The 23,036-nt window shown below is 50.6% G+C and overlaps 3 protein-coding genes across 3 annotated transcripts in view; 1 reads left to right on the top strand and 2 right to left on the bottom strand.

Moving 5' to 3' along the window:
• Positions 1-133: 133 nt before the first annotated feature.
• Pp2A-29B (Protein phosphatase PP2A regulatory subunit A) lies at positions 134-3,287 on the top strand. The gene has a single exon (XM_003738731.2). The coding sequence runs from the start codon at positions 263-265 to the stop codon at positions 2,030-2,032; it is 1,770 nt and encodes a 589-aa protein (XP_003738779.1). The 5' UTR covers positions 134-262; the 3' UTR covers positions 2,033-3,287.
• Positions 3,288-4,386: 1,099 nt separating this feature from the next.
• Positions 4,387-7,423, bottom strand: LOC100907352 (cotranscriptional regulator FAM172A). Its single transcript, XM_003738732.1, has 4 exons — positions 7,006-7,423; positions 6,060-6,284; positions 5,632-5,878; positions 4,387-4,936 (listed from the first exon to the last, which is right to left on the bottom strand). Exons 1-4 carry the CDS (start codon positions 7,244-7,246, stop codon positions 4,675-4,677), a joined length of 975 nt encoding a protein of 324 aa, XP_003738780.1. The 5' UTR covers positions 7,247-7,423; the 3' UTR covers positions 4,387-4,674.
• Positions 7,424-18,257: 10,834 nt separating this feature from the next.
• Positions 18,258-23,036, bottom strand: part of LOC100899906 (glutamate receptor ionotropic, kainate 2-like) — a 108,537-nt gene continuing 103,758 nt past the window's right edge. The window contains exons 8-13 of the mRNA XM_029113116.1: positions 20,816-21,022; positions 20,321-20,642; positions 19,784-20,120; positions 19,505-19,636; positions 18,636-18,894; positions 18,258-18,428 (exon numbers count right to left, since the gene is read on the bottom strand). Of these exons, the coding sequence (XP_028968949.1) occupies positions 18,258-18,428; positions 18,636-18,894; positions 19,505-19,636; positions 19,784-20,120; positions 20,321-20,642; positions 20,816-21,022 (1,428 nt within the window). The remainder of the gene's footprint in view (positions 18,429-18,635; positions 18,895-19,504; positions 19,637-19,783; positions 20,121-20,320; positions 20,643-20,815; positions 21,023-23,036) is intronic.

Here is a 23,036-nt window from a genome sequence, read left to right on the forward strand (position 1 = left end):
CCTCCCTTCTTACTCACGACACTGCCTCGCTGCGAGACTCCATTAATAGATGTTAGAAATGGAAGAATTCGAAACAAGCCGGGCTCTCATCCGACCTGCGCGCGCAGCGTCCGTGTCAACATTAAGCAAAGATCATTACATCATTCGTGGTTTTCGGCAGCATTTTTAAGTTGTGTGTGAAAGAGTCCGTTTTTGGATCGCTATTCGGATTGCAGTAAGCCATCGATCGATCGAACTTGGTTTAACGATAAACAGCTGGAAGATGGCAGCGAGCGATAGTACGAGCGATGACTCGCTCTACCCGATCGCTGTGCTTATCGACGAACTCCGTAACGAGGACGTGCAGCTTCGGTTGAACAGCATCCGCCGCCTCTCTACGATCGCATTGGCGTTAGGCGTCGAGCGAACTCGATCGGAACTGATTCCATTCCTGACGGACACCATCTACGATGAGGACGAGGTTCTTCTCGCTCTCGCCGAACAGCTCGGCCAGTTCACCCCGCTCGTGGGAGGAGCAGAGTTTGCCCACTGTCTCTTGCTACCTTTGGAATCTTTGGCCACCGTTGAGGAGACCGTGGTCAGGGACAAAGCCGTCGATTCGCTCCGAGCGTTATCGCAGCAGCACAGCGCTACCGATCTTGAAAATTTCTTCGTCCCGCTGGTGAAACGTCTCGCGACCGGGGACTGGTTCACCTCCCGAACCTCAGCCTGCGGCCTGTTCTCCGTTTGCTACGAAAGAGTGTCGACAACGGTGAAACAAGAGCTCCGGGACAGTTTTCGCAATCTCTGTCAGGACGATACCCCGATGGTGCGGAGAGCCGCCGCCGGTAAACTCGGCGAAGTCGCCAAGGTAATCGAAGCTGAGTTCCTCAAGCAAGACATCATTCCCATGTGGGCGTACCTGGCCCAAGACGACCAAGACTCCGTGAGGCTGCTCGCGGTCGAAGCATGCGTGTCCATTGCTCCACTCTTGTCGCAGGAAGATGTATCCAACCTCGTAATGTCTACCCTGAAGGCCGCCAGCGAAGACAAGAGCTGGCGTGTGCGTTACATGGTGGCTGAGAGATTCACCGATTTGCAAAAAGCCGTCGGTCCCGCGCTTGCAAGAGAACATCTTGTCCCCGCGTTCCAGAGCCTGCTGAAAGATTGTGAAGCCGAGGTGAGGACAGCCGCCGCGCAACGCATAAAAGACTTCGCTCAGAACCTCTCCCCCGAAATCCAGGAGCAGGTCATCATGACCTCGATCCTGCCCTGCGTCAAGGAGCTGGTGATCGATACGAACCAACACGTGAAGACGGCCGTCGCCGGAGTGATCATGGGCCTCTCGCCGATCCTCGGCAAAGACAACACCATCGAGCACCTTCTTCCGCTATTCCTCACTCAGCTGAAGGACGAATGCTCCGACGTCCGTCTCAACATCATCTCGAACATCCAGTGCGTCAACAGCGTCATTGGAATCCAGCAGCTGTCAACTTCACTTCTGCCGGCCATCGTCGAGCTGGCCGAAGATTCGAAGTGGCGCGTTCGCCTGGCTATCATCGAGTATATGCCTCTGCTCGCCGGTCAATTGGGTGTCGAGTTCTTCGACGAGAAACTCAACCCACTCTGCATGACGTGGTTGGTTGATCATGTGTTTGCCATCCGCGAGGCCGCCACGATCAACCTCATGAAGCTTGTGGAGAAATTCGGCAAGGAGTGGGCAGCGACGACGATAGTTCCCAAGGTGGTTTCAATGTGCCGCGACCAGAACTACTTACACCGGATGACTTGTCTGTTCTGCATCAACGTTTTGGCTGAAGCGTGCGGTCCCGAATTGACCTCAACGCACCTGCTGCCCACGGTTCTCAACATGGCCCAGGACGGAGTGCCGAACGTGCGATTCAACGTCGCGAAGTCGCTTCATAAACTGTGTTCGGTCGTCGATAAAGCCACCGTTCAGGGTCAAATCAAGCCCGTCCTCGAACGTTTAACGCAAGACAGCGATATCGATGTGCGCTTCTTCGCCAACGAAGCCATGACTTCCCTCAACTGAGCAGGTTTCCGCCAATGCAGCTGTCTGCGTGCCTGCTAACGTGACACCGCAGTTGCAACTACCCAGCACCTCCATCGGCTCCACTGCGACGAGGGCAGCAGCAGAAGCGACTGTGGCCCCGGGAGCTGTCGCTATTGGTTCGAGTTTGTCTCATTGGGATAATTCAACAATAGCCGACGGGGGGAACTCTGTAAGTAAAAGAAGCATTGAATCTGCGATTTACACCGATCAACTACTGGGAGGTCAGCTACTGGAAGCAGGAAGACTCGGATATAGTCAGCCAGCCCTGTGTGAGGTTTGCGGATACACTACGTCTAGCACAGACTGTAGGAGAAAGACAGGAGCTTGACCGACTCTCTCACACACATGAACACATACAGACACCCAACCGTACGCATTCTGGAAATATACGGTCGAATAGACACACAATATATCACCAACAACCAAATCACATCGCCAATTTCCCGTAAATGAGCAACTAAATGGAACCAATGATCGTCGTCCATGTGAATCGAGTGGTAATAGGCTTTAGGGGCGATGATGAACTTCGACATGAATGTCCATTAGCTTTCCCCTTACCTACCGCCATTGTCTGCGGGTCGTCGACGTTGGCGGTAGACCTCTCCGGAAAGTAGCGGGTTTCCTGGATATGCTGCTGTTCCTTTTCTGTTCTTGAAAAATTCGCGCTTTCGTTCCCGCTCTCGATTAATTGACGGATCCATCGGCTGGCTGTCTGACTCATGATGAAGAACTCGTTCGCGTGCCCGACGCGGCCCTGTTGCACGGTCGGCTTACCCGGAGTGTTGCGAGCGAATTCTACCTCCACCTGCTACCGAGCCGCCGACCGCTCGATCGGCTGGCCACCTTCTGGTCGATCAGCCCGCTATCCCTCGTCTACCGGTAGGAATAGTAGTTCACTTTCATGTGATCATGGGAACGATTTCATTCAAAAAATGAGAACGACGTTCCGGCCGATCGAGCGTGCGTCAATGTCGTTCAAGTGATTTTATGTTAATCTCGTTGTCTGAGGTAGTAGAGAGAACAACTTCACAAAGGAGAACATTAAGTAAACAGAGCAATGGAGTGAATAAAATGATGGAGAGTAAAGAATGGGTCAAGTCTGCTCGCAAATGAGAGCCTCGCAAGCCGAGAGGGACTATGAGGAGACAAGGTCCTGATCTCGACGTCACGTGACTTATGTTAGAAAGACTTGATTTGGCAAGGTCATTTCGTTGGAGTAAATAAAGCAAATATTAATCGATAAGTCGAATCGCTTGTTGGTCCTCATTGCCCTCCCGAACGTACTCAGCCATTCTTATCAATATCGAAAGGAAGGATAACATGGAAGCTGACGCAGGACCTCAGAGCAGAAGACAGTCATCAAGATAAATGGAGAGGGAAACATTGAGGTCCGCAGATTTCTCGACGGGCGCTACGATTTAAATACGCAAAGGAACTTTACGGATCATGATTGATGTCTCTGGAGATGGAGCCCATAGGGGAAAAATGACCGCTTATCAGCTGATGGAGGGTACATCACAGGATTCCATGTTTTTTTTAGCGCACGCCACGCTCGCCGCGAATCGCAACGTAATTCTGTACCTCTACGAACTCCAGGGAAAACACAGCCCATCTCCGGAATGTGTCGTAGTCCCGACATCTCTTGAGATCAGGGAAACATCGTATGAACTGAGCGTTGAACCGACAATTTCGATCGTAAACCCTATCTCTGGAGCGGCGCCTATCACTTCCTGGAGGTGCACGATAGCCGTGGAAGCCTGAAGTATAGGATCATCGGTGGGACTAGGTTCATCGATGCTCGGATCCAGCTTCGGAATCGACCCCGATTTCGGTTCTGTTCTGGAGCTGCGGAAGGTAAAATTCGGTTCTCGCTGAGCGCGGACGTACTACCTTCGAGGAAAGATTTCAATTTCGGCGGCTGTCGCCGGCTCAGTAGGGGGATTTCTATTCGACAAGACGGACCGAGCTCCGATGCCCGCGTTCTCCGTCCTAGAAGGCTTCGTTCTACGGAGTGCTGACTGCATGTCCGAGCGCCCCCTCGATAATTAGGAGGCTGAATTAGTCATCCTTGTTCCTTGATCCTCCGCGAGTGTATTCGCGTCGCGTGGGTCCCGAAGAATGACCTGAGGGGGCTGGGACCTGCATAATGTGGCTGTGTATCGAAGGACGAGCGCTTCCTTAATCCAAAGCTCTTCGGGAAATCCACACAACTTCCCGGTCTACGCGTAACCGGAGAGACGCTGGAACCAGGAAAAAGCCTTCTCCGTGAAGAAAACTCCAGCCATCGTGGAAAGGAAAGAGGAATTCCGACAGAAGATTCCATGAGGGTTCGATTCAGAGTCACATTGAAAAAAGTGCGTCTTTATACAATCGTTCCTTAACATCTGAAAACTCATCAACGTCTCAACAATTTCGCCATCATTTACAAAAACATGAGGGACGCTTCGAGAGTTCGACAAGAGTCCACCCTCGTAAATGAGTTCCGGACGTACACTCCGTCTCTCGACTTGATAGGAGAATTATCCGTCGTACACATTCATTCCACGTGGATCAGCGCCCTCGAGCGGTAGAGATGGTGCACCGTCCCCATCGATCGCACATGAGCCAGGTAAAGCTCGCAATCAACTACTGCCTTCTAAAGCTATTGTCTTCATGTACATATCTTCGAGAAAGTCGAAAACCGACGCAAATGCCATCCATGAGGTGAGCGTATGCTCAGTCGTCCCTGCGGAAACCGAGGCGATATCATTCGGTTGCTGTGTCAAGAGCGAATCCAGCGGACGGTCGCTAATACGCCAATTTTTCGCAATTTCTCGGACATCATTCAATATAGAAGCTGGCGGCGGGAAGTGCACGGAATCGGTGAAGGCTATGGCCATTATCCTGAGAAATAAAGAGATGTTGTATGTTAGAGGGCAAAATCGATATCAGGATCGGTCGCCTCTGAGAATGAGCTCGGGAGGACAGGAGAATCCCTAAATGGCGAATTTCGGGGAGACTGATTCCCACGGGTCAAACGTCTGTGGGGAAAGAAGAGGAAAATCAGACTCGGAGTAAAGAAAATGTAGCCTTCGAAGCTATCCGGCAACACCACAGAGCATTATCGATGAGGAAATCAGTATGAGCCGCATTGCAGGCTAGATGTGAGGGTAATCCGATGCGTCACCCCCGACTGAAAAGATCAGCCTTCTCTATCAGCAAAGTGGCGTCATCCATGTCGTCATGATGAATCATCGGGAAAGACCAGCATTCGATATTCCGGATGGAATAGAAATTTCGATAGTGGGAACGGAGCAACCGAGAACTCATTGGTAAGGCTGCGCGTCTTATACACAAGAAAGAGCGAAATATGCAGGAATATGAAAATTAATGACTTGTTTCATTGACCAGGCGTCATTCTCATCCACTTCATCGGAGCACGTGAGAAAGGTAAGAAGCTCGGAAACGCCCCGAAAAATGCTATAAATGCGGGACGAGTCGAAAATTGAAGTGCAATAGCGCGCAAGGGACGTATACAGAGAGGTATATTTTTCTATTTTGAAGCCAGCAGAGCCAAATGACAGCGCGCAAGAGCCCACCTGTTAATGGCTTCGGGCCGAGACGCCAGGAGGTTCATCGTGACGACACCCCCATAAGAGTGAGCGACAATGGCTACGTGTCTCGCCACTGCTTTTGACACGATCTCATCCCAAACGTGGAGCGCGTGCTCTTCGGGTGAACTGCTACTCCGGATCGGCACCCCATCCCTCGAGTTATCATTCGGATTGAGCACCAGAACTCCATATCCTAATGCGATAGCCCGTCTTATATAGCCGATCTGGGTTCCTGGGGGAAGAGATGCGTGATTTGACATCGATCGAAATTTATTCCAGGCTATGTATGGGGGGGGGCTCGGCCCTTCGAGTGAGATCTGATCCGCACGGAAGAGTCCATAGTGATTTAAAGTGATCGAAATGCACAGGAGATGCAGTAGCGGAAACATATTAGATTTCAGGGCACTACGTACCTCTTTGCAGGGAGTCGCCGATGATGAGTCTCCGTGCCCACTGGCCCGCGCGAACGACACCTGATCCATGGATTATGATCAGAAGTTTCTGTGTGTTGCTGAGCGCGTCATGTGACTGGAAGATGAATGTCGATGGAGCGTCGCCTTTATGATCCACGGGAATGTTCACCTGCTCGAGACCCTCTTTCAGCAGGAGATCGTACACATATTGGTCTAGCACTTGTCCTGCAAAGAGAGCGAACAGATGAATAAGTCGAATCCCGTCGTCGAGGAAGGATGGGTGAGAGTCGAGTCCTAAAGCCCGAGCCGATGAGTAAGAATCAATCCCCTGCAAAAGAATCGCCGTCTCGATCGGAAATCATCCTGAGGATCTTTATGTCGTTGGGATCAACGCCAAAACTTTCTGGTCTCATTCTCGGTCTACGCGATGACCGATCGAATGACCGACTGAGCGAACCACTAAAAACACACACCGAACGATGGCGCTTAGTCAATTACGTCCGTTGAGCGAGCTTGCGGTCGAGCCTTAGCTGGACAATGGACTCTCAAACAGGGGTCGCGTGGGCTGACAGAGCCGCTGCTTTGAACGTAACGAAAGTCGAGCAACGAATGAATATTCAGGTGAAAACTGTCAATCGCGCAGCGTCCGCTGCGGTAGAGCTCTATTTCCTACTCCATTGAATTCCAAGCTTTGACATCGGGTCCGAACCTGTGCAACACAATCCTACACGTGGAGACGTTCATGAATCGCTTGCCTCCACCATTCTTGCAATTTATAGGAGAAATCAGTTGAGGACTCTAGATCATGAATTTCTGTTCCTCCCGTTTTCTGACGGTTGGACAAACTTGATATGGATGGCGCCAGATCAGCATGAGTCCTCTCGGCGTTCCTCTCGATAGAAAACGTGTGTTTCAATCTCCGTGTAGGCAATCGAAAGTTTCTCACCGAGCGCTTCGTAGCGTCGCTGATTGTAAACGGCATCCGTGCTGACAGCAAATTCAAACGGTTTTCCAGTCTGTATGCTCCGGAGTCGCCCTCTGTCATTGAATCGGTATCCGAACCCCTCCAGAGTGGAGGGAAACTCAGGCTCCATGTACCCTGAGTTGTCCTTGAAAGGAAGTTTCAGCGTCAAAAACGTGACGAGAACTTCTGAGAAAACCCACGCTAATCGATTCAGCCTGGACATAGATGACAGAGCGCCGGTTGTTAGAGATCAGCAACTTAATTCTGACAGCTACCGCCCGTCAGAAAAACAATTCGCGACGGTACACGATCGGAAGTCTCAACGGGAGCAAGATCGAGCTTGAAGAATAACATTGTTCCGAGCGGATCCGAATCACTCCTCGGACAAGTGTCACTCACGGAGAAGCGGGCGGGTACTCTTCAATACCAGGCGGGGAGCGTACTCGTCCAAGAACCAGACCACTTCGGATGATGCGTATACCGTGTTTTGCTCCTTGTCGGCTGCTGCGACTGACGACTGCAAGAGGAGAGCCGCGCTGCTCACCCAGTCCTCTCCGGGCGAGGACTGCTCTTGTGGGAGGTCGCTAGAAGCAGCGACAACATTATGGAATATGGCCAACATCATTGTCACATTCGGAGTCATGGCTTTTTCGTGGTTTATGGTCGTGATGTAGCGCCGATGCCAGCGATTCATAGGCGCGTGACTCGAATGATCGAGCCGTGTTGAGTACGACTCGGCTGGATTCACTCTCTCTGACTTCGGGAAGCATCAATGAATCATGGGAAATATCTCCTTATGTTGTCGGGACGAAATTGCTTTGCGAGACGCGAGTGCTGAGGTTCCATCATTGGAGCCTCGCGGCGGGGAATCCCGACCTTCAGCGACAGCTCACGAGGGAACATTACGAACTGCCCCCCACCGATTTTGCTGAAATTTTTCCCGAATGATAGTCCCACCGAGAGATGAAATACGAAGAGACTTTTCTCTAGGCCTGACCTCTAGCGCTTGCAACGATCCGGGGCATTTCTTCCGACTAGCTCCCCATAGGACATGCGGGACCGGATTCCTCACCCCGGGTTTTCCCTCACGAGGATCTCACCGTCTATCCGACCCATTGCCAGCGCGGTGATCGGCGCGCTGAGGCGATGAGACTCATGACTCTTCGGTCTTTCTTCATTCCTCGGAGCTCGTTCGGTTTTCAGAGGGTCGTGCCGCGATCCACGACGACTCATCTCGGTGTAACGAGCAATGGGCTCATGACTTGGCCCTGTCCATCAGCTGGGTCTGTGTTATTCAGACAACTTGCCGCGGCTGGCCTGAGCTCCGCGGGCGGAAAGATTCGGATACCACTGGGCTAGATAATACTGACCACAAAAGCTACTGTTCTGGGAACAACGACCTACTTAACGTTCGGTTTCGGCAACCGTGCGCTTTGTTACACGAGCGGCTCCACCATGACTCAACCTAACCTTCACCTGGCACACTTCGCTCCGGCGTTACGGTTCGCACTCGGCATCGCATTCCCCATTGGCGACGCCGATCATCCGGCATTTGCCTAAACTAGTCCGCTCACCTAACTCACGAGTATTGTCTCGTTCGATGTCGCCTCCGTTCGCCCGGCTTAGAAGCGCAGCTCAGACCCCGTCTGTCCCACAGTTCACCGTTCTCAAGTCTGAAAATTGTGGTGTTTGTGCCGTCGTCCCATCCGCGCGTGGAGAGATTGCGCTCCGCTCCTTCCCGGGGAACTTTGAATCTCCGGAAAAGTGATCCCTTTCTGACGAGGAATCAAGAATTCCGGATCCGCTCGGGGAAGCTCGATCCCGGCAGGAGGGGTACTGAAGTACAGGAATTCCTCTGCGAGAGAGTCCGATTCCCCTTCTGCTGGAGCTTCGAACATAGTCCGTAGCGGAGCGTTCGACCAATGATAGGCTTGCTGCACAAATTTTTCCCGGGAATTTTCCCGCCGCCGGATTATATCGATCCGATATTCGGGCCAGAAATACCGGACCCATGGTGGAAAAGCTATGGAATTCACTTGTTCCTTCAGTTCCTTCTGTTCACAATCATCGCTTTCGTTGGAGTCTTGTTCCTCTACATGATGTGTAACATACGTCGGTGAGTGATGTCTTGATTCTCGCGGCGTACATACCTGATTGTCGCGTTCCTTCTATCCCCAATGAATTTCCTCCGACATTGCACCCACCAGGTATTTTCCTCGGGCGGGCAACGACAAGCTGGAACTCTACAAAGAAGAACCGCCGATCGACTACACCCCGCCGGCTTCTCGCAGGACGTCCAGCCAGCCGGTTCTTCCAACGCAACCTCGCGCGAGCAGTTCCCACTCTATGGCGAAAACGTATTGAGGCTCAGCGATCCATTCGAAATGATCGTAAATTTTTCGGCGTACAAGAGAATTGCCCATGCTAATAAACCCTCCCAATGGGTATACCATCGAGGCTTGAGGATGTAGATTATTGAGAGAACTGGGAGCTGCGTAGCTTCCAGAAATCATATCGCCTCGGGTCGCCTAATAATCTTATACCAATGAGATTCAGGGTTTGGAATTCCTCGCCTCGTACGCCTGGATATGCGTCAGCTCCCGGGGGCGATAATGAACAGAATATATTTGAATCGAATATTAGTAGAATTTATTGAACAAGATCATCAAGAATGTAGATTACAGACATCTTGCCACCATCATAGACATTTCATATATATCTCCGTAACTCTGACTCTCTCTCCTCGATCGCGCTCTCTTCCTATGCTCTTTTTGCCCGCTGTCTACGATTTTACTCCACGAAATCGCAGCTATAGATCAGCTTGAGATTGCGCAATCGATTTCTGCTCATACAGATGGTTTTCCTTTTCTCCTATGCCTCCTACCCCACTTATTGCACGTCAGGATTCCTCTAGTTCAGAGGATCATAGTCACCCTCCTTCAGGGGGATGTTCTGTCCGACGGCTTTTGCTGAGAGATGAATCTTGACCCCCTCCTGTCGTACTTACATCGGTAATTATCTAGTATGTTTGCCAGTCAATCGTGACAGAGGTCGATTCCAAAAATATTGGCCACAAATTCCAACTGCTGCCGGGCGCTTCTATATTCCTTTTTCTCGCCATCGTCAAATCTTTCATATCTGTCTCTCTTGCTTATCCGCATTCTGAGCCATATCTCTTATCAGAAGCAACCCTTTATTCGTGAACGACGTCAAACGCACTTGGTATCTTCGTTATGTCTTTTCACTTCGTCAGAGAGAACAGAAGTCGGTCACGGCTCTCAGCGGAGGAATTCCATCGATGATCGTCCGAATGACTTGAACTCATCCTTCGTTCCTCCGCTTCTCTCAGACATCGCAGCGAGCCGAAGCTCCTCTTTCTTGTTGACGAATCCGATGACTCACTCACGTCGAAGTAGGGAGGAGCGAAATTCTTACAGATTCTAAGGGCAACGAGGCCTCATTTCCATCTTGCATCCGTCTCTTAAGACCATCAGGGAAGCGAGGTTTCCTCTTCATTCGCGGAACGAGAAACCCGTAAGGAATTTCTACAAATTGTAAGATAATAGAACCTTGCAGCCTTGTGAAGGTAGTCAGTTCTTATCTGGTAGCATGAACAACTATCCTCGTATTCACACTATCCTCGATGGCAATCATCGCTCTATCAGTCATCGGATCAATTCATGAATCGCAGTATCCTTGAATGACCCCACTTATCTGTAGTTATTTATAAACAAAAATGGTGGTCTAATAGATCATTGACTATGTCCAGCGGATACAACCACGACCGAAGCTCGAGCCTAAATTCGCTTATGCCTCATCTTGCTTTCCTTCAGCTCGTATCGCTCTCAAATATATTTGCAACCATTATAAAATATAGTATAGTAGAATACTCACTCACTTGATTCGTTGATCAGTCATCCATGTCACTCATCTGTGGTGGTTGGCAGATACTCTCAACTCTCAACCGTCAGTACCACGTAAAAACAAGCGTCAGTTGTGATCGGGCTTCCTGAGGTCGCACGCAAAATTCAACCCCGTCAGAATCAGGACCAGACACTAGAATTCCGTGGTTGCAAGTGGATCAATGGGATCGTGAGCCACATCCCATTATACCACAAACTGCGGATATCAGTCTCGAATCCTGGGATTTCGCTCCACGAGAAAATCCCCAAGACAACGGGTCGAACGCATAAGTTCATCGAGTACGTTCGTCAAGTGCAAACGATCGCTCAAAGAACGCTTCCCCGAAAAATTCAATTTTGCGCCCAGACTCTCATAGAGACCAGGGCCGGATAGATGGAAAAGATTTTCGGTCCCGGGCCCAAGGGACGTTGCCACTGACCCCCGAGTTGCAGTCCAAGGACTAACATCAAATCTTGGATCCAACACATGGAGGATCGTCGTGCATGGCGTCGAAATCGCGGGGATTGCTCGATATCAGTAAGATCCTCACACGTGTCTGACTTGAGCGACGAAGGTTGAATAATAATTTTTTAAGTCTATTCTTATCGACATTGCTTCGAGCTAGCAAGGAGAGGTTTGTCAGTTGTCAGGTCACGACGCGAATTCAAATCTACATTGTCAGCGACGCTTGGAAAAGTTCAATCCCCATCTCAACAGGACTCGATGAGTATCTGAACTTATCGATCTTTGCTTGGATGTTCGGCTGGTGTTCCGCTGTCTGACTTGCACTCTCTCTCAATGATAAGAGTTACGACCTACGACCGATCGACTGAACAGCTCTCGGATATCGAGAGCCAGCCATATTATCAGAACCAGCGACTGCATTCCGAGTGAGGAGTCACTCGATGCTTGATTGGTGGTCTCTGAAATTCTAAAGAATGGACCGCCGAAGCAGGAGGCGGGTGGAGAATCACCAAGTGTTCTCGAGAACGTAAGTTCTTCGAAATCTGTCTCTCCTATAAACCAGCAATCGTCTCTCCTCTCGATGGTGGTACTCATCCTCAAACAATAATCCAGAAGATTCGAATCGTGCAGCTCCTTTACCTAGTGTGTGTCTCGATCTCATTGAAGGTGAAAGTATACGTACCGATCGCATTCATCTGACTAGGTTGGTTTGGATAATGACTTGTAGAACAATAATGGGGTTATAATAGTCATCGTAGGATAATAAGAATCTTAACTATAGTAATTGTTTATTCCTCATGTTTCCACCACAAGCTCTCGATTGATGTCAACATTAGTCTGTCGATCGAGGTGTCACGGTTTAACAAAGAAGCTCATGAACAATCGGATAATGGAATCGAATCTCGATTCTCGGGCTAACTCACGCTCAATTGTAATGTTTGCGGTGTCGTGTTATCGGTGGTCTCTGCTCTCTGTTGAGTACCATAATTCGTTTTCGAGACACCCGATCGAATCGCTAGTGTAAAGGTGGCGATTTGAATGATCGTAATGGAGTATATCGAGCTAATGAAAGCCTATTTCCATGGAGGGCAACCAACCCGAAAACACTTACCTACCCCGTGGTAAAACGAGCGGTTCAGACGTCCTATCAATAGAAGTTCAAGGAACGACAGAATCCTGGACCACTGTTCTCCACAGCTGGCCTTCTCAGTTCTCCCCTTATTTGAGACAGCGTGCACCGCTCTAGTTCAAGCACGTGTAAACGACTACCTAAACACGCAAAGCTAACGGCAGAGTCTTGATTTGGTCTCTTTGAGACACTCGTCGATCAGATTCCAGAACCATATTCATTCATCTATCCATTCATCCATCAGTCACGCATGAATCACTCTCTCTGGCGATTGCAGGCGGCGGAAGAGCCCCGCGAATAAGATGTACAAAGGGTGACTTGAGATATCTAAGGTAGACGAAACATGCGAGAGGAGTCCGTGCTTTTATGCGTGCTCTACTTGTCGCAGTAGACATTTTCTAAAATGCACAGCAACGGGCTCCTAGGTAACACCATTTTCAGTTCGAAGGCCAGACAAAACGTCTAGGATTTGACTTTGAAAGGGGCTAAATTCGTGTTCGGACCCTCCTCATGCTCGTGGATTCTGTCCTATTGAGCCGGTCCGGTTCGACTCGAGGACCCACATGGAACATTTGTGTGCTCTAGAGGGCTCTTAGCAGGCAGCGAATCCCACCAACTCCTGGATTCACATTCCCCTTATCATGCAATGGGAGGGTTGAACCGTTGATGTCGGTAAGCGACACGCGTGTTTGAGCATCATTTCTCTCCGTCTCAATTGAGAGCTACGCACGACCCGATGCTTTGGTGTGCTCAACTTCGTCACTGACAATATCAGTCTTGGAGCTAAATAAACGCTGTGGAAAATCATAGAAACTCGGATAAGGGTGAGCTATACTCGACAAAATCCCCTATTCGCGCCGCGCAGACCACTCGAGAGGCGATGGATGTGCCATCACTTAGAGCTCCTGGCGGAGCAGCGTGTCGTCCCGGATAGGAGGGAGCTCGCTGCTAGTTTCAAGAGTTCCAAATGTCGTTTTCTACTCGAGCGGAATCCTTTGCGGTTGTCGCGTCTACACCGTGAAAGCTAGTAGTTGAGTGACTGACTGACTGCCGACTGATAGACAGATTTACAGAGAAAAGCTCGGTGAATGAGAGGTAGGTATAGCATTGAGCCGAAGAAGTTAGATTACATCGTCATTCGGAAATGATGAGCATATCGTGGCGGTGGGTACAGAGACATTAACAGCCTCCGGAGGCACAAAATCCAACATCAAGCAGTCCGAAATCAGGACACCCGAGGAATTCCCGATATTACAGTCGTGTTTCACCCAAAGCTTTCGTTTTTTCCAGCTTTTCTCGAAGCGTCTCTCCATGCTGTAATCTGTAGAGTACGCTCGCTGTTGTGAGTAATTCTCTAGGATTGCAGCAGGAATCGTACACCATCTCGAAGATGGAGGCCACAGGCGGGGACCAGGTGAGTCGGGAAAGGCACGTGAGTCGAAATGGTTTCGTTCCCGGTCCGGCTATCGCGAAATATGCACCAGCTGTCGACCGGAGTTGTTCGCTCCCGATTGGCTCGATAATCGTCGACCGACTGACTAGGTTCCTTTCTCGCATCAGTTGTCGTAGCGATGATTGAAGGATGGTAATAAGGTGTTGAGTGAAAGTCAAAGAAGAGATAGAATAGTGTCAGTGCTGCAGAAGTGTGCTCATTGCGGTCGACCAGGCGAATCGTTCGTCCGTTCGTCTGTCCGTCCGTCCGATCGTCGTTCCGAAACTGGTTCGATCGCTTGCACGAGATTTTTCGCGTTTTTTTATTTTGTTTTGTTTTGGATTTTGACTAAAGAAGTCCTTCTAGTCGTATAGCATGTCATACTGTGGGTAAATATATTTTCCGCACTCGATAGATGCTTCTTGGTGAGATGGAGTAAAATATGAATAGATCGATTGATTCATTGATTGACAGACAGACAGACAGTGATAGAATCATTTGTATGTTGTACAATTATATCAGTGGTTCAGGGCTCCGATGCGAAAGGGAGAAAAAAAGTGTTGGGCCACTGATTTCTGTTTTGGTGCGCTGTGTTCCAAACCCTGCGATCGAGCTCAGAGGCCTAGTGAAGGGTTCTCTTCTCTACCTAGATGTCATTCTGGTGCCGTGTATTCTGCTCGGAATCCTGAAGTCATCCTTTCGGCCACGATCTGCGGTGATGGGAGTCTTCAGGACCGGAAGAACTTGCTTGCTCCGACGACAAGGCCCGTCGAGCTGGAACTCAGTAAATTGGAACAGCCAATGTGTGACATCGCACTTGTTCGATGGTGCCTCGAAGTGAATCGAGCGCACCGTTCAAGGGAGCCGATCTGGCAACCCGTCGATAGTTTGAGAGCCGCATCTCGCAGGAAAATCATTGCGATTTCAAAGAACCAGTGCTCGCGGAGGGGTCAGCGATGACCCTGAGTGAAGGGGGAAATAACCGAGGCACGACTCGAATCAACCGATCCACATCCATGCCTTTCAGTTCAGACACTTGAGTTGCTCGGCGTTCGAGCTTCGGGCGAAGTCGAGCGAGTTCACAACTCTCGTGGAGCTCAGCATGAGAGAGCCCTGCCGTGATTCGAGGCTCTTATGTCGATAGCTGCTTTCAGCATTTCAAGCCCTACAGACTCCGGAGCCCTTCGGAACTCAGTGCCGCGAAACCGATGAACATCTCGCGATAGCCATTGACAGAGGCGAAAGAGCCCTTGGCAAATGAGGTGTTGTCGCAATCTTAATCATATGATGTGGAAATCCCCGAGACCGATCTCGGGGATGGATTCCTGGATAATTCCGCTTCTCGGGGTCACGGTTTTCGAAAAGCCCCTACTGCTCCTGTGACCACCGCCGTTATACTCATGAGACAATTTCCGCATCTTCGTGAAAAACCTTGTTCCGTAATTATTGAGGAAGCTTGTTCCGCAAACCGTTGGTAGACGATTCGCATCGGAACTCCGAAGGGATGAAGAGATGTAGCGTCACTCTGACCGAGTAGAACCGTTCGTGAGTGATGTTCACTCGAGTATTTTGTTGAATTGTTGTCTCAGATAGGCTGCTCTGGCTGGTTCATCCTGGCTTCACGAGTCCATAAGTTTCGTATTTTCGACGCGTTCGTCAACAGATCAGACAATTTGTCACCGTTTTAAGCGAGTCCCGATGAGCCGGAGAGATTCCGAGCTACTTCCGCCGAATGACATATCACCATGACATCCGATTCCGATTCAACGGGACCCGGGGTTTATCCTCCCAGAGCGGGCGAGGTGGAAAGATCCAACCAAGGATATTTGAGTCATTTTCGAGCCAACATCTCGAGGGAGATGAGAATTCAGACCTTTCTGAAAGTTCAGTCGTAAAGCCAGCATTACACAGTATCCTTCCCAATAGTGGTTGTAGTATCAATAATAGTTTCCTCTCTCTCGTTTCTCTCTTTCAATAATACCATATCAGAGGTATGTATACCATACTTAATGGTGAATGATGATAATAATAGTATAATAATGATAATAATAACATTGTCACATGTTAATGTGAGTCGATCGGCAATATTTTCAATAACGCATCAATCAATATTCAACCATTCGGATGACGAAATCAACATCTAAATGAACCGCATAAAGGTCATCCTCTCTGCTCGGGTGATCGAGGACAGATCAGACGTACAGTACGTCAAACAGGCTGGAGCATTCCTCTCGAACCGTGAGTAGCTGATGCTCTCTACATATGTCTATTTGGCTTGAACAAGCTTGAGTGAGTCAGTCATTTGTTAAGAAAAGCTTCGATTCGTATGAAAAAGTTATAGCATTACAAGGTGGTTTTATGATGCTGCTCCTAAATTTTTGACAATTCAACATTATTATTTACTCTGTACTTATCGTATCGCCAAACTATGATATAGGGGACGAGGCTCTTTCGTGGCTCCACACGTGACGATCCTTCTTGTTGCCGGCTTCTCCCTCCGACAACGTCGAGTCGTGGGTGACGGTGGCGTGGTGATGATCGTCGTCGTCACAGAAATTAACAAACGAAGCAACGGGCGAAGCAAGACTTGATCGAACTGTTTGCTGGCTATCACCGGTTGCTCGGAAGAGTTTCGAAAATCGATGTTGATGGGTCCTATCTCCGATGTCTCTTGCGCAAACCGCGTTCTTGCGCGAGTTTGCAATTACGTTCCGATTGTGGGCTTTAATCATTGGATGTTGTTCCGGTCAGTTCTGGCTAGTTGGCGGTTCGGCCAACTATTGAGTGAAGGTCGCTTGGGAATCTTCATCGTTTGACGAATAGATGGAAGAATCGATCAATCAGTTAATCGATCGCTCTTACCATCGAAGTATTGATTGATCGCTTTTTCGGTTGTTTTTGTGGTTGGTTGGTTGCTTAGATTAGTATTTGTTGGGAATTGTCGTTGTGTGCTGGCTGGGTTGAGGTTGAGCAAATGGGTTCGTGATCATCTTGAAAATCTTCATCAGCATTACCATCACCATTATTATAATCATCGTCATCTTCTCGGATATTGGTCTCTCGTCCTTGTTTCGTAATTGTTCTGTCCAACACACTCCGTATGTATTACTGGTTCAGGTTGTCGTGAGTGTTCAGGTTAGTCTGCTTCGAATGAGTCTGGTTGTTCATGTATGTACATAACGGTTGAAGAACTGCTCTGAGTTTGGCCAGCCAACTTTTTCTTCGGGTTTTTTGCTGTAATCACGTAGTTCATTGCCTTTTGTGCTTCGGCAACGTTCATCCTCGGTGCGTAAAAGCTGTTACGTGCTCCTTCACTGAGTGTTTGCTTTGCGTCTGAGGCATCGCGCAGCGGACGGCGGTTTCGAGGACGCTGGAGACATGAATGCGGAGCAAAGAGTCTTCCCCGATTGAAACTTGCGTTTCCGATTGGATCCGCTCGCACTCGAAAACTTTCCCGGCGTTGTTGTTCTTGTTCCCACGATTGATGTTGCCGTTGTTGTCGTTGTGGTCGACGGCAGCGGCTCGGGGTAACAGGTCCCGCTCGAGCATTCGTGTTCTGCCTGCTCGAGGACCACGATCCTCACGGAACGAGTTCATTGATCCTTCACGCTTTCTGTTCATGGTCAGATGTGCTTCTACACTGAGAATCGTGTATGCGTCTCGCTCTTTCTTCTCATTCTCGGAGCGGACACTTAACTCACAACGACTTCTAGTCTGGCGGGCAAGAGTGAACCGAGTAACTCAGATACGGGTGGTCGACACCCTATCAGTGCCAACATCTCTACCCGTGGGTACGCTCGTTTATTCTGACTGTCCACCATGCGTGAGCAGGAATCCGTTGTTCAACTCGTTCATAGTGCGCTTTGTGCGAATACCGCCGAGAGTTTCCGAGGCGAGTGCCTCCGGATCCATCGGTGAATTTCGAGCGTTCGAAATGCCTCCTCAAATGCAAGATCGATCTTCGGGAGCGCTCGCTCGAATCATTCGGCCGGGAGAGGGATCGGATGGGTCTTCATCGAACAGTCGGGATTGATTCCTGGGTCGTGCACTGTTCGCTCATCCCGACAGGGCCCGGGCCGCTCCGGCATTGCTTTGCAATGAATTTTAGCCTAAGTTGCTGCGTTTTGAGCTCGGCTCGCCCACTGGTCACCATCAGGCAATGTCGCCGAAAAAATTTCAAGATTTCCAGGGCGGGCCGTCGGTGGTGTTGGCGTTCGCTGCTGCGGCCGCCATCAGCTCGAGAGCGATTTTATCGTCGAATTTGACGGGCACGGGCCCTCCGCCGTCCGGCCGGATCGCGTACACTCAGAAGTCAGACGTGAACGAGGGCAGTGTGGAAATGCCGTACTGCGTGTGGTTGTTCCCGTCCATCGGATCTAACTCCGGGGTCTGCCGGTTGCTGCGCACGGGCATAGTAGAGCTCCTACACGAAACCGCGAACTTCAGTTGCTTCAGCATTTCCGAGCATATTGAGACCTGCAAACGGCACCGGGGTTAGCGTGGTATACACAGATGAGTTTCGCGGCGGGGACTTGAGTTGGTTAGAGACATGAAAGCAGACGATCGCTGCTGAATGCTGCTTTGGAGCGTTTCCGACGACAGAAATGAGGAATTGATCTATCGACCCTCCATGGATAGCATTAATGAGGAGAATGGGGGAACTCGTGGTCCTGCATTGCGTACCTGGGAGTCTTCCTTGGAGAGAGACCTCGCCTTCCACAAGAATTCAGCAATGCCAACCAACGCTGCCAGTAACAAACCGAGAAGAAGGACTACGAAGACGCCTCCTACGTTGGCTAAGCTAAGTTCAGTCACTGCCGATGATTTTTTGGTATCGTCGGTGCATTTGCCGCCTCCTTTTCGCTCCTTCCACCACTTCTCTTTGAAGCTGTGCAATTTGCCAGCCTCCTGCAATTGCAGGATGCCCGACGACAGGACTTGTCTGGAATCCAAAGCAGCGCCAGCGTTAGTTTCTCAAACCTCTACCGCTCTGTACCTATCACGGCTGGCTGGCTGGTTGGTTGCTCGCTCTCTCCGCAGCGCCGAGGTGTAACAACCGACTCACTCACTGTCTGACTGACTGAGTGACTACCAGCGCCTGCGAGAGCGCGGACGGACGGACAGACCGACAGTCCTACAGAACCAGTCCTGGCGGATCGCTAGGAAGACTGAGAACTCGGAGCGCAAGCGAACGGGCTGACGGCCGGACAGACGGCTGAGCGGGCTGGCCACTCGGCCGGTCGGTGGGCCGCGGCAAACGAACGTTGTTCGGAAGGGGCAACGTAGCGCTTCCCCGCGGAGCAGTAAACTCGTGAAATGAAGAGGAGTTCGACTAGAGCCTCGCGGGAGCTCTCGCTGCCGATGCTTCCGTCCGCCGCCGCCTACTCGCTCGAAGAAAAATCAGGTGAAATGGACCGGCTAGCATGTAGTCTGGCAAGTCAGCCCGTGAGCCGGTCTGTCCGTCGGTCTGTTTGTCTGTCTGTCTGTCTGTCTGGAGCCAACAAATCCGAGGAGGGTTTCTCTAAACACAGATGTGCCGATTCCCAACCGACCTGAAGGGGGAGTTCTTGACGGTGACGATCCCGTATCCTTTATTGTCGAGCAGGCCTCCGATTTGAGTTAGATTGCAGTTTCTCTCGACGAGAAACTCGATCGAGGCCGATTCCATGAGGAACGCATAGTCGCTGGAATATTGGCATTGAATTGAACGACTTGAGAATAGTCTCGAAAAGGAATTCTGAGAAGCGACTCTCAACTCGTCTCAGTGAAATCAATCCAATTAGATTCGTTCGCTCTAGGAATGGTCGGCTACGCTGCGTTGGTTTGCTCACCCTTGGCTAACTCGCTGTTTGCCTTCTGCTGACGTGGCGACGTATGTGTTGAGCTCCTCCATGAATTTGTGCATTTTCATAAATGTGGGGATCTTGGACTCCTTGAAGAAGGCGCGGGTGCTGCCTGATTTTACGCAGCCGTACTTGATTTTAGTCTGTTTGGCGAGGTCGTCGGCACTCTCGACTGGATAGACTGTCTTCTCGACTGTGAGAAAAGCGGCCAAATTGGCGGTGTATGATGAAATCATGATCAGGGTGAAGAAGTACCAGATACCGGCGACTGTTCGGGTGGACATGGCTTTCGGGGCAAGATCAGATCCCTGTTGCATAAGAGATCCTGCAAGCGAAAGACGAATCAACCTCAGGCAATGCGTCAGCGCCTCCTTCTGCTCCAACGGCCCGGAAGGAAGGCGGCGGCGGCGGAACGCGGGGCCGACAGACAAACAGATGGCTAGACGGCCCACTGTTGATCCACTTCTGTCAAATTTTGCCTTTGTCATATTTGTCATAGTAGGATGCACTCGCTAAAGCACTGACCGATAGTGAACCACATAGAGTTCAGTAGGGAGAAACTGTTCTCCAGCACCTGGTCGTTCTGGCGGCATGGATGAGGATTGTCCCACTCGTAGGGCGACATGCGGCCAACCAGAAACAGCACGCATGACACGCCCAAATATGCGCCCACTACGTATGTCCAGACCTCTGTGGAAAACGGAGACAGAAAACCGAACAAGGAGGTGGCTTTTTGAGTGGGTTTCTTGAACAAGATCGAAATGCCGGTGTTCATGAAGGGCATCGTGAAGTCCACTGCCGCCTCTCGCGCCGACGTGATTGTCAGATCGGCGATGGCTAGATCAGCCTGAAAAAAATGAAAAGATAATCGATCGGTCTCAGTTGTCTGACGCTAGGGAAATAAGTGGAAGCGAGCTTAGCTCGTGATGAAGACTCAGTCCTCGCTCTATCCCCGCTCCTCATGAACAGGAATGAGCATCCGTCACCATAGATCGGCATCGACCTTGAAGGTCTGCTTACCTTGCCATATACCACCTCGCCTATCATTCCGTTCCAGTAACCACTGTCATTCTTAATGCCGTAGGCACCATCAGCCGCGAGTCGGATCTCGTAACTGAATCCAAGCGCTCTGCTCAGCTCTTGTAGAAGGTCAACGCAGTAACCTTCGAAGCGCTCGTTGCCCGTTAGGAAATGGGCAGACTCTTTCAGCATCATATACGGATCCGTCTGAAGATAAAGAGAGGGGAGTTTAGAGTTTTTACAGCCAACTCGTAGTTGAGAATTTCGAAATATCAGAGCTATGAACACCGGAAGAATACGAGAGGTATCCGTCGAACATCAAGCGGTGGAATTTCGTCAGGCGACTCGCTCCTCTACTCTCGTCGATGCGCTCGATGTCTGTCTGTCGGTCGGTCCTTGTGGCTCAACTCTTGTTCTGTTCCACGAGCATTGGATGAGAGTGCAACGGATAAAAATAAAAGAGGGAGACGTAACATAAGGGAACACAAAAGCTCGCCGAGAAATGAATAAGTGGAAATGTACGCAGGAGGTTCCAGTGGGGCGGCACGGGGGAGTCGAAAGTCATTCAAGCCGCTCGCGCCGCGTGTGAGAAAAACTAGCTGGCTTGTTTTTGCGAGCGGGAATTCAATCAATCTCGTGGAAAAATACGAGACTTTCCCCACGCCTCGACGTTCTACCAGTCAAACTATATTTTTCGGTTATAAGCGGGGAGCATACGAATCGACGGTTGTGCAACTCGAACATTCCGTTAGCGACGGTGCCTCCGCAGTGGCCGACAAAGTTTACGTCCGCCCACGAGCTCGCACGACCGGACGAATCACTCGAGCCACGAACAGACGCAGGCTAGATGAACGGTGCTGCAGGTTGTGACGCGACTCGAAGATGTCTGCGTGACTATTAGACCGGTTGCTCGGTTGGAAAAAAGTTTCGCATCGAAGTGTCGGCAGTACCCCGTCTGCTCAGAACGTCATCCGGAAAGACGTTTTTGGAGAAAGTTTCGCCCGACGCTCACTGTTCCACGGCGTAGATTACTTTGGACTCCCCGGGGTCCCCGCGCGAGTTTTATTGTGACAGAGTGGACCAGTTCTGCAGGAGTGTTTGCTAGGATGCAATGCGGGTAGACGGGCTGCCGGATGGACGGGCGAGCGGGGGAGCGAGTGGCCGGCCGGGAAACTCGACCGACTCGTCCTGTTTTTCGTCTCCTGCTTTCCTTATCCCTCTCCCGTCCCTCATCCCGGATCTAGATTTTCTCTCTCCCCTCCTAGTCCCGCTATCCGGAGCTCCCGTGGCCGCCACCCGGACCTCCGGCGCGGCGCCGGCGTCGTCGCTCTCGACTGCACCGGCGACGGCCGCCCGCTGTTCCTCGTGACTTACACATTACTACCCGCAACTCCCGGTCTCCCTTGTGCCACTCGACGTGTGTCTTTTTCCGCTGCTGCTCGCCACTTCCTATTTCCGCGAGTCCCCCTATTTTGCGGTGCTCCTTTCGCTCTGAAGGCACCTATTAGCCTGGGACTCCGGGGCTCGGTGTCCTAAGTAGAATTTATGGAACTTGAGAACAATCGAGCGGACGAACGAAGAGACAGCGGCACAGCAAAATATCACTAGCCTCGAACGTCGTCAGGAACAGCTCACCGACTCCCGCTCAAGACTACGCGAGCTGCGACGTTATCAGCACGACCTCACATACTGGGCATGACTTCATTCCCTCCCGGGAAACGATGACGCTTCGATTTGAAGCAATCAGCCTGTCCGGGGAAGAATATTCTCCGGGCAGCGATGAAGACGGGGAGACCGTGGCGGTTCCCCCCACAGTACAGGAGGATTTCCTCGCAAGACTCATATGAATTAATGGATTTGCTTATTAGCGAGGAATTCCTTCGCGTGTTCTCGGTCCTGATCGACGTGCTGCTTTTTCAAAAGCAAGTCAAGTTGATTAGGAGGCGTTTTTGTTTCAATGCTCGCAGTCGTGGGAGCAAACCCGGAACGACTGAGCTCTCAGCCTCTGCGAAGGAGCTCGTTCAGAGCAGCAAAAACTCGGAGTAAAAACAGATTGTTCATTAGAACGCCATCAGCGTGATTGCATGTGATGCTGTCGATTGCTTTTATTTGCTTTAGACAATCCCAAGTGGAATTTCACAGCCTGCACTCTGAGGGACTAATCGAAATCCCAGTAGGATGCGGGCTGCGCCGTTACGAATAATTTTCTGGGGGCTTCCCT

This window comes from Galendromus occidentalis, unplaced genomic scaffold (assembly GCF_000255335.2).
Source record: "Galendromus occidentalis unplaced genomic scaffold, Mocc_1.1 scf7180000076319, whole genome shotgun sequence".
Classification (NCBI taxonomy): Eukaryota; Metazoa; Arthropoda; class Arachnida; order Mesostigmata; family Phytoseiidae; genus Galendromus; species Galendromus occidentalis.

Bases quoted from the DNA above. Each gene is read 5' to 3' on its own strand.
- Pp2A-29B (XM_003738731.2), top strand. From the start codon at position 263: ATGGCAGCGAGCGATAGTACGAGCGATGACTCGCTCTACCCGATCGCT.
- LOC100907352 (XM_003738732.1), bottom strand. From the start codon at position 7,246: ATGTCCAGGCTGAATCGATTAGCGTGGGTTTTCTCAGAAGTTCTCGTC. The intron at 5,879-6,059 runs GTACGTAGTGCC...CTCTTCCCCCAG, and splicing joins CGGCGACTCCCTGCAAAGAG to GAACCCAGATCGGCTATATA. The intron at 4,937-5,631 runs GTGGGCTCTTGC...TTTATTTCTCAG, and splicing joins CGGCCCGAAGCCATTAACAG to GATAATGGCCATAGCCTTCA.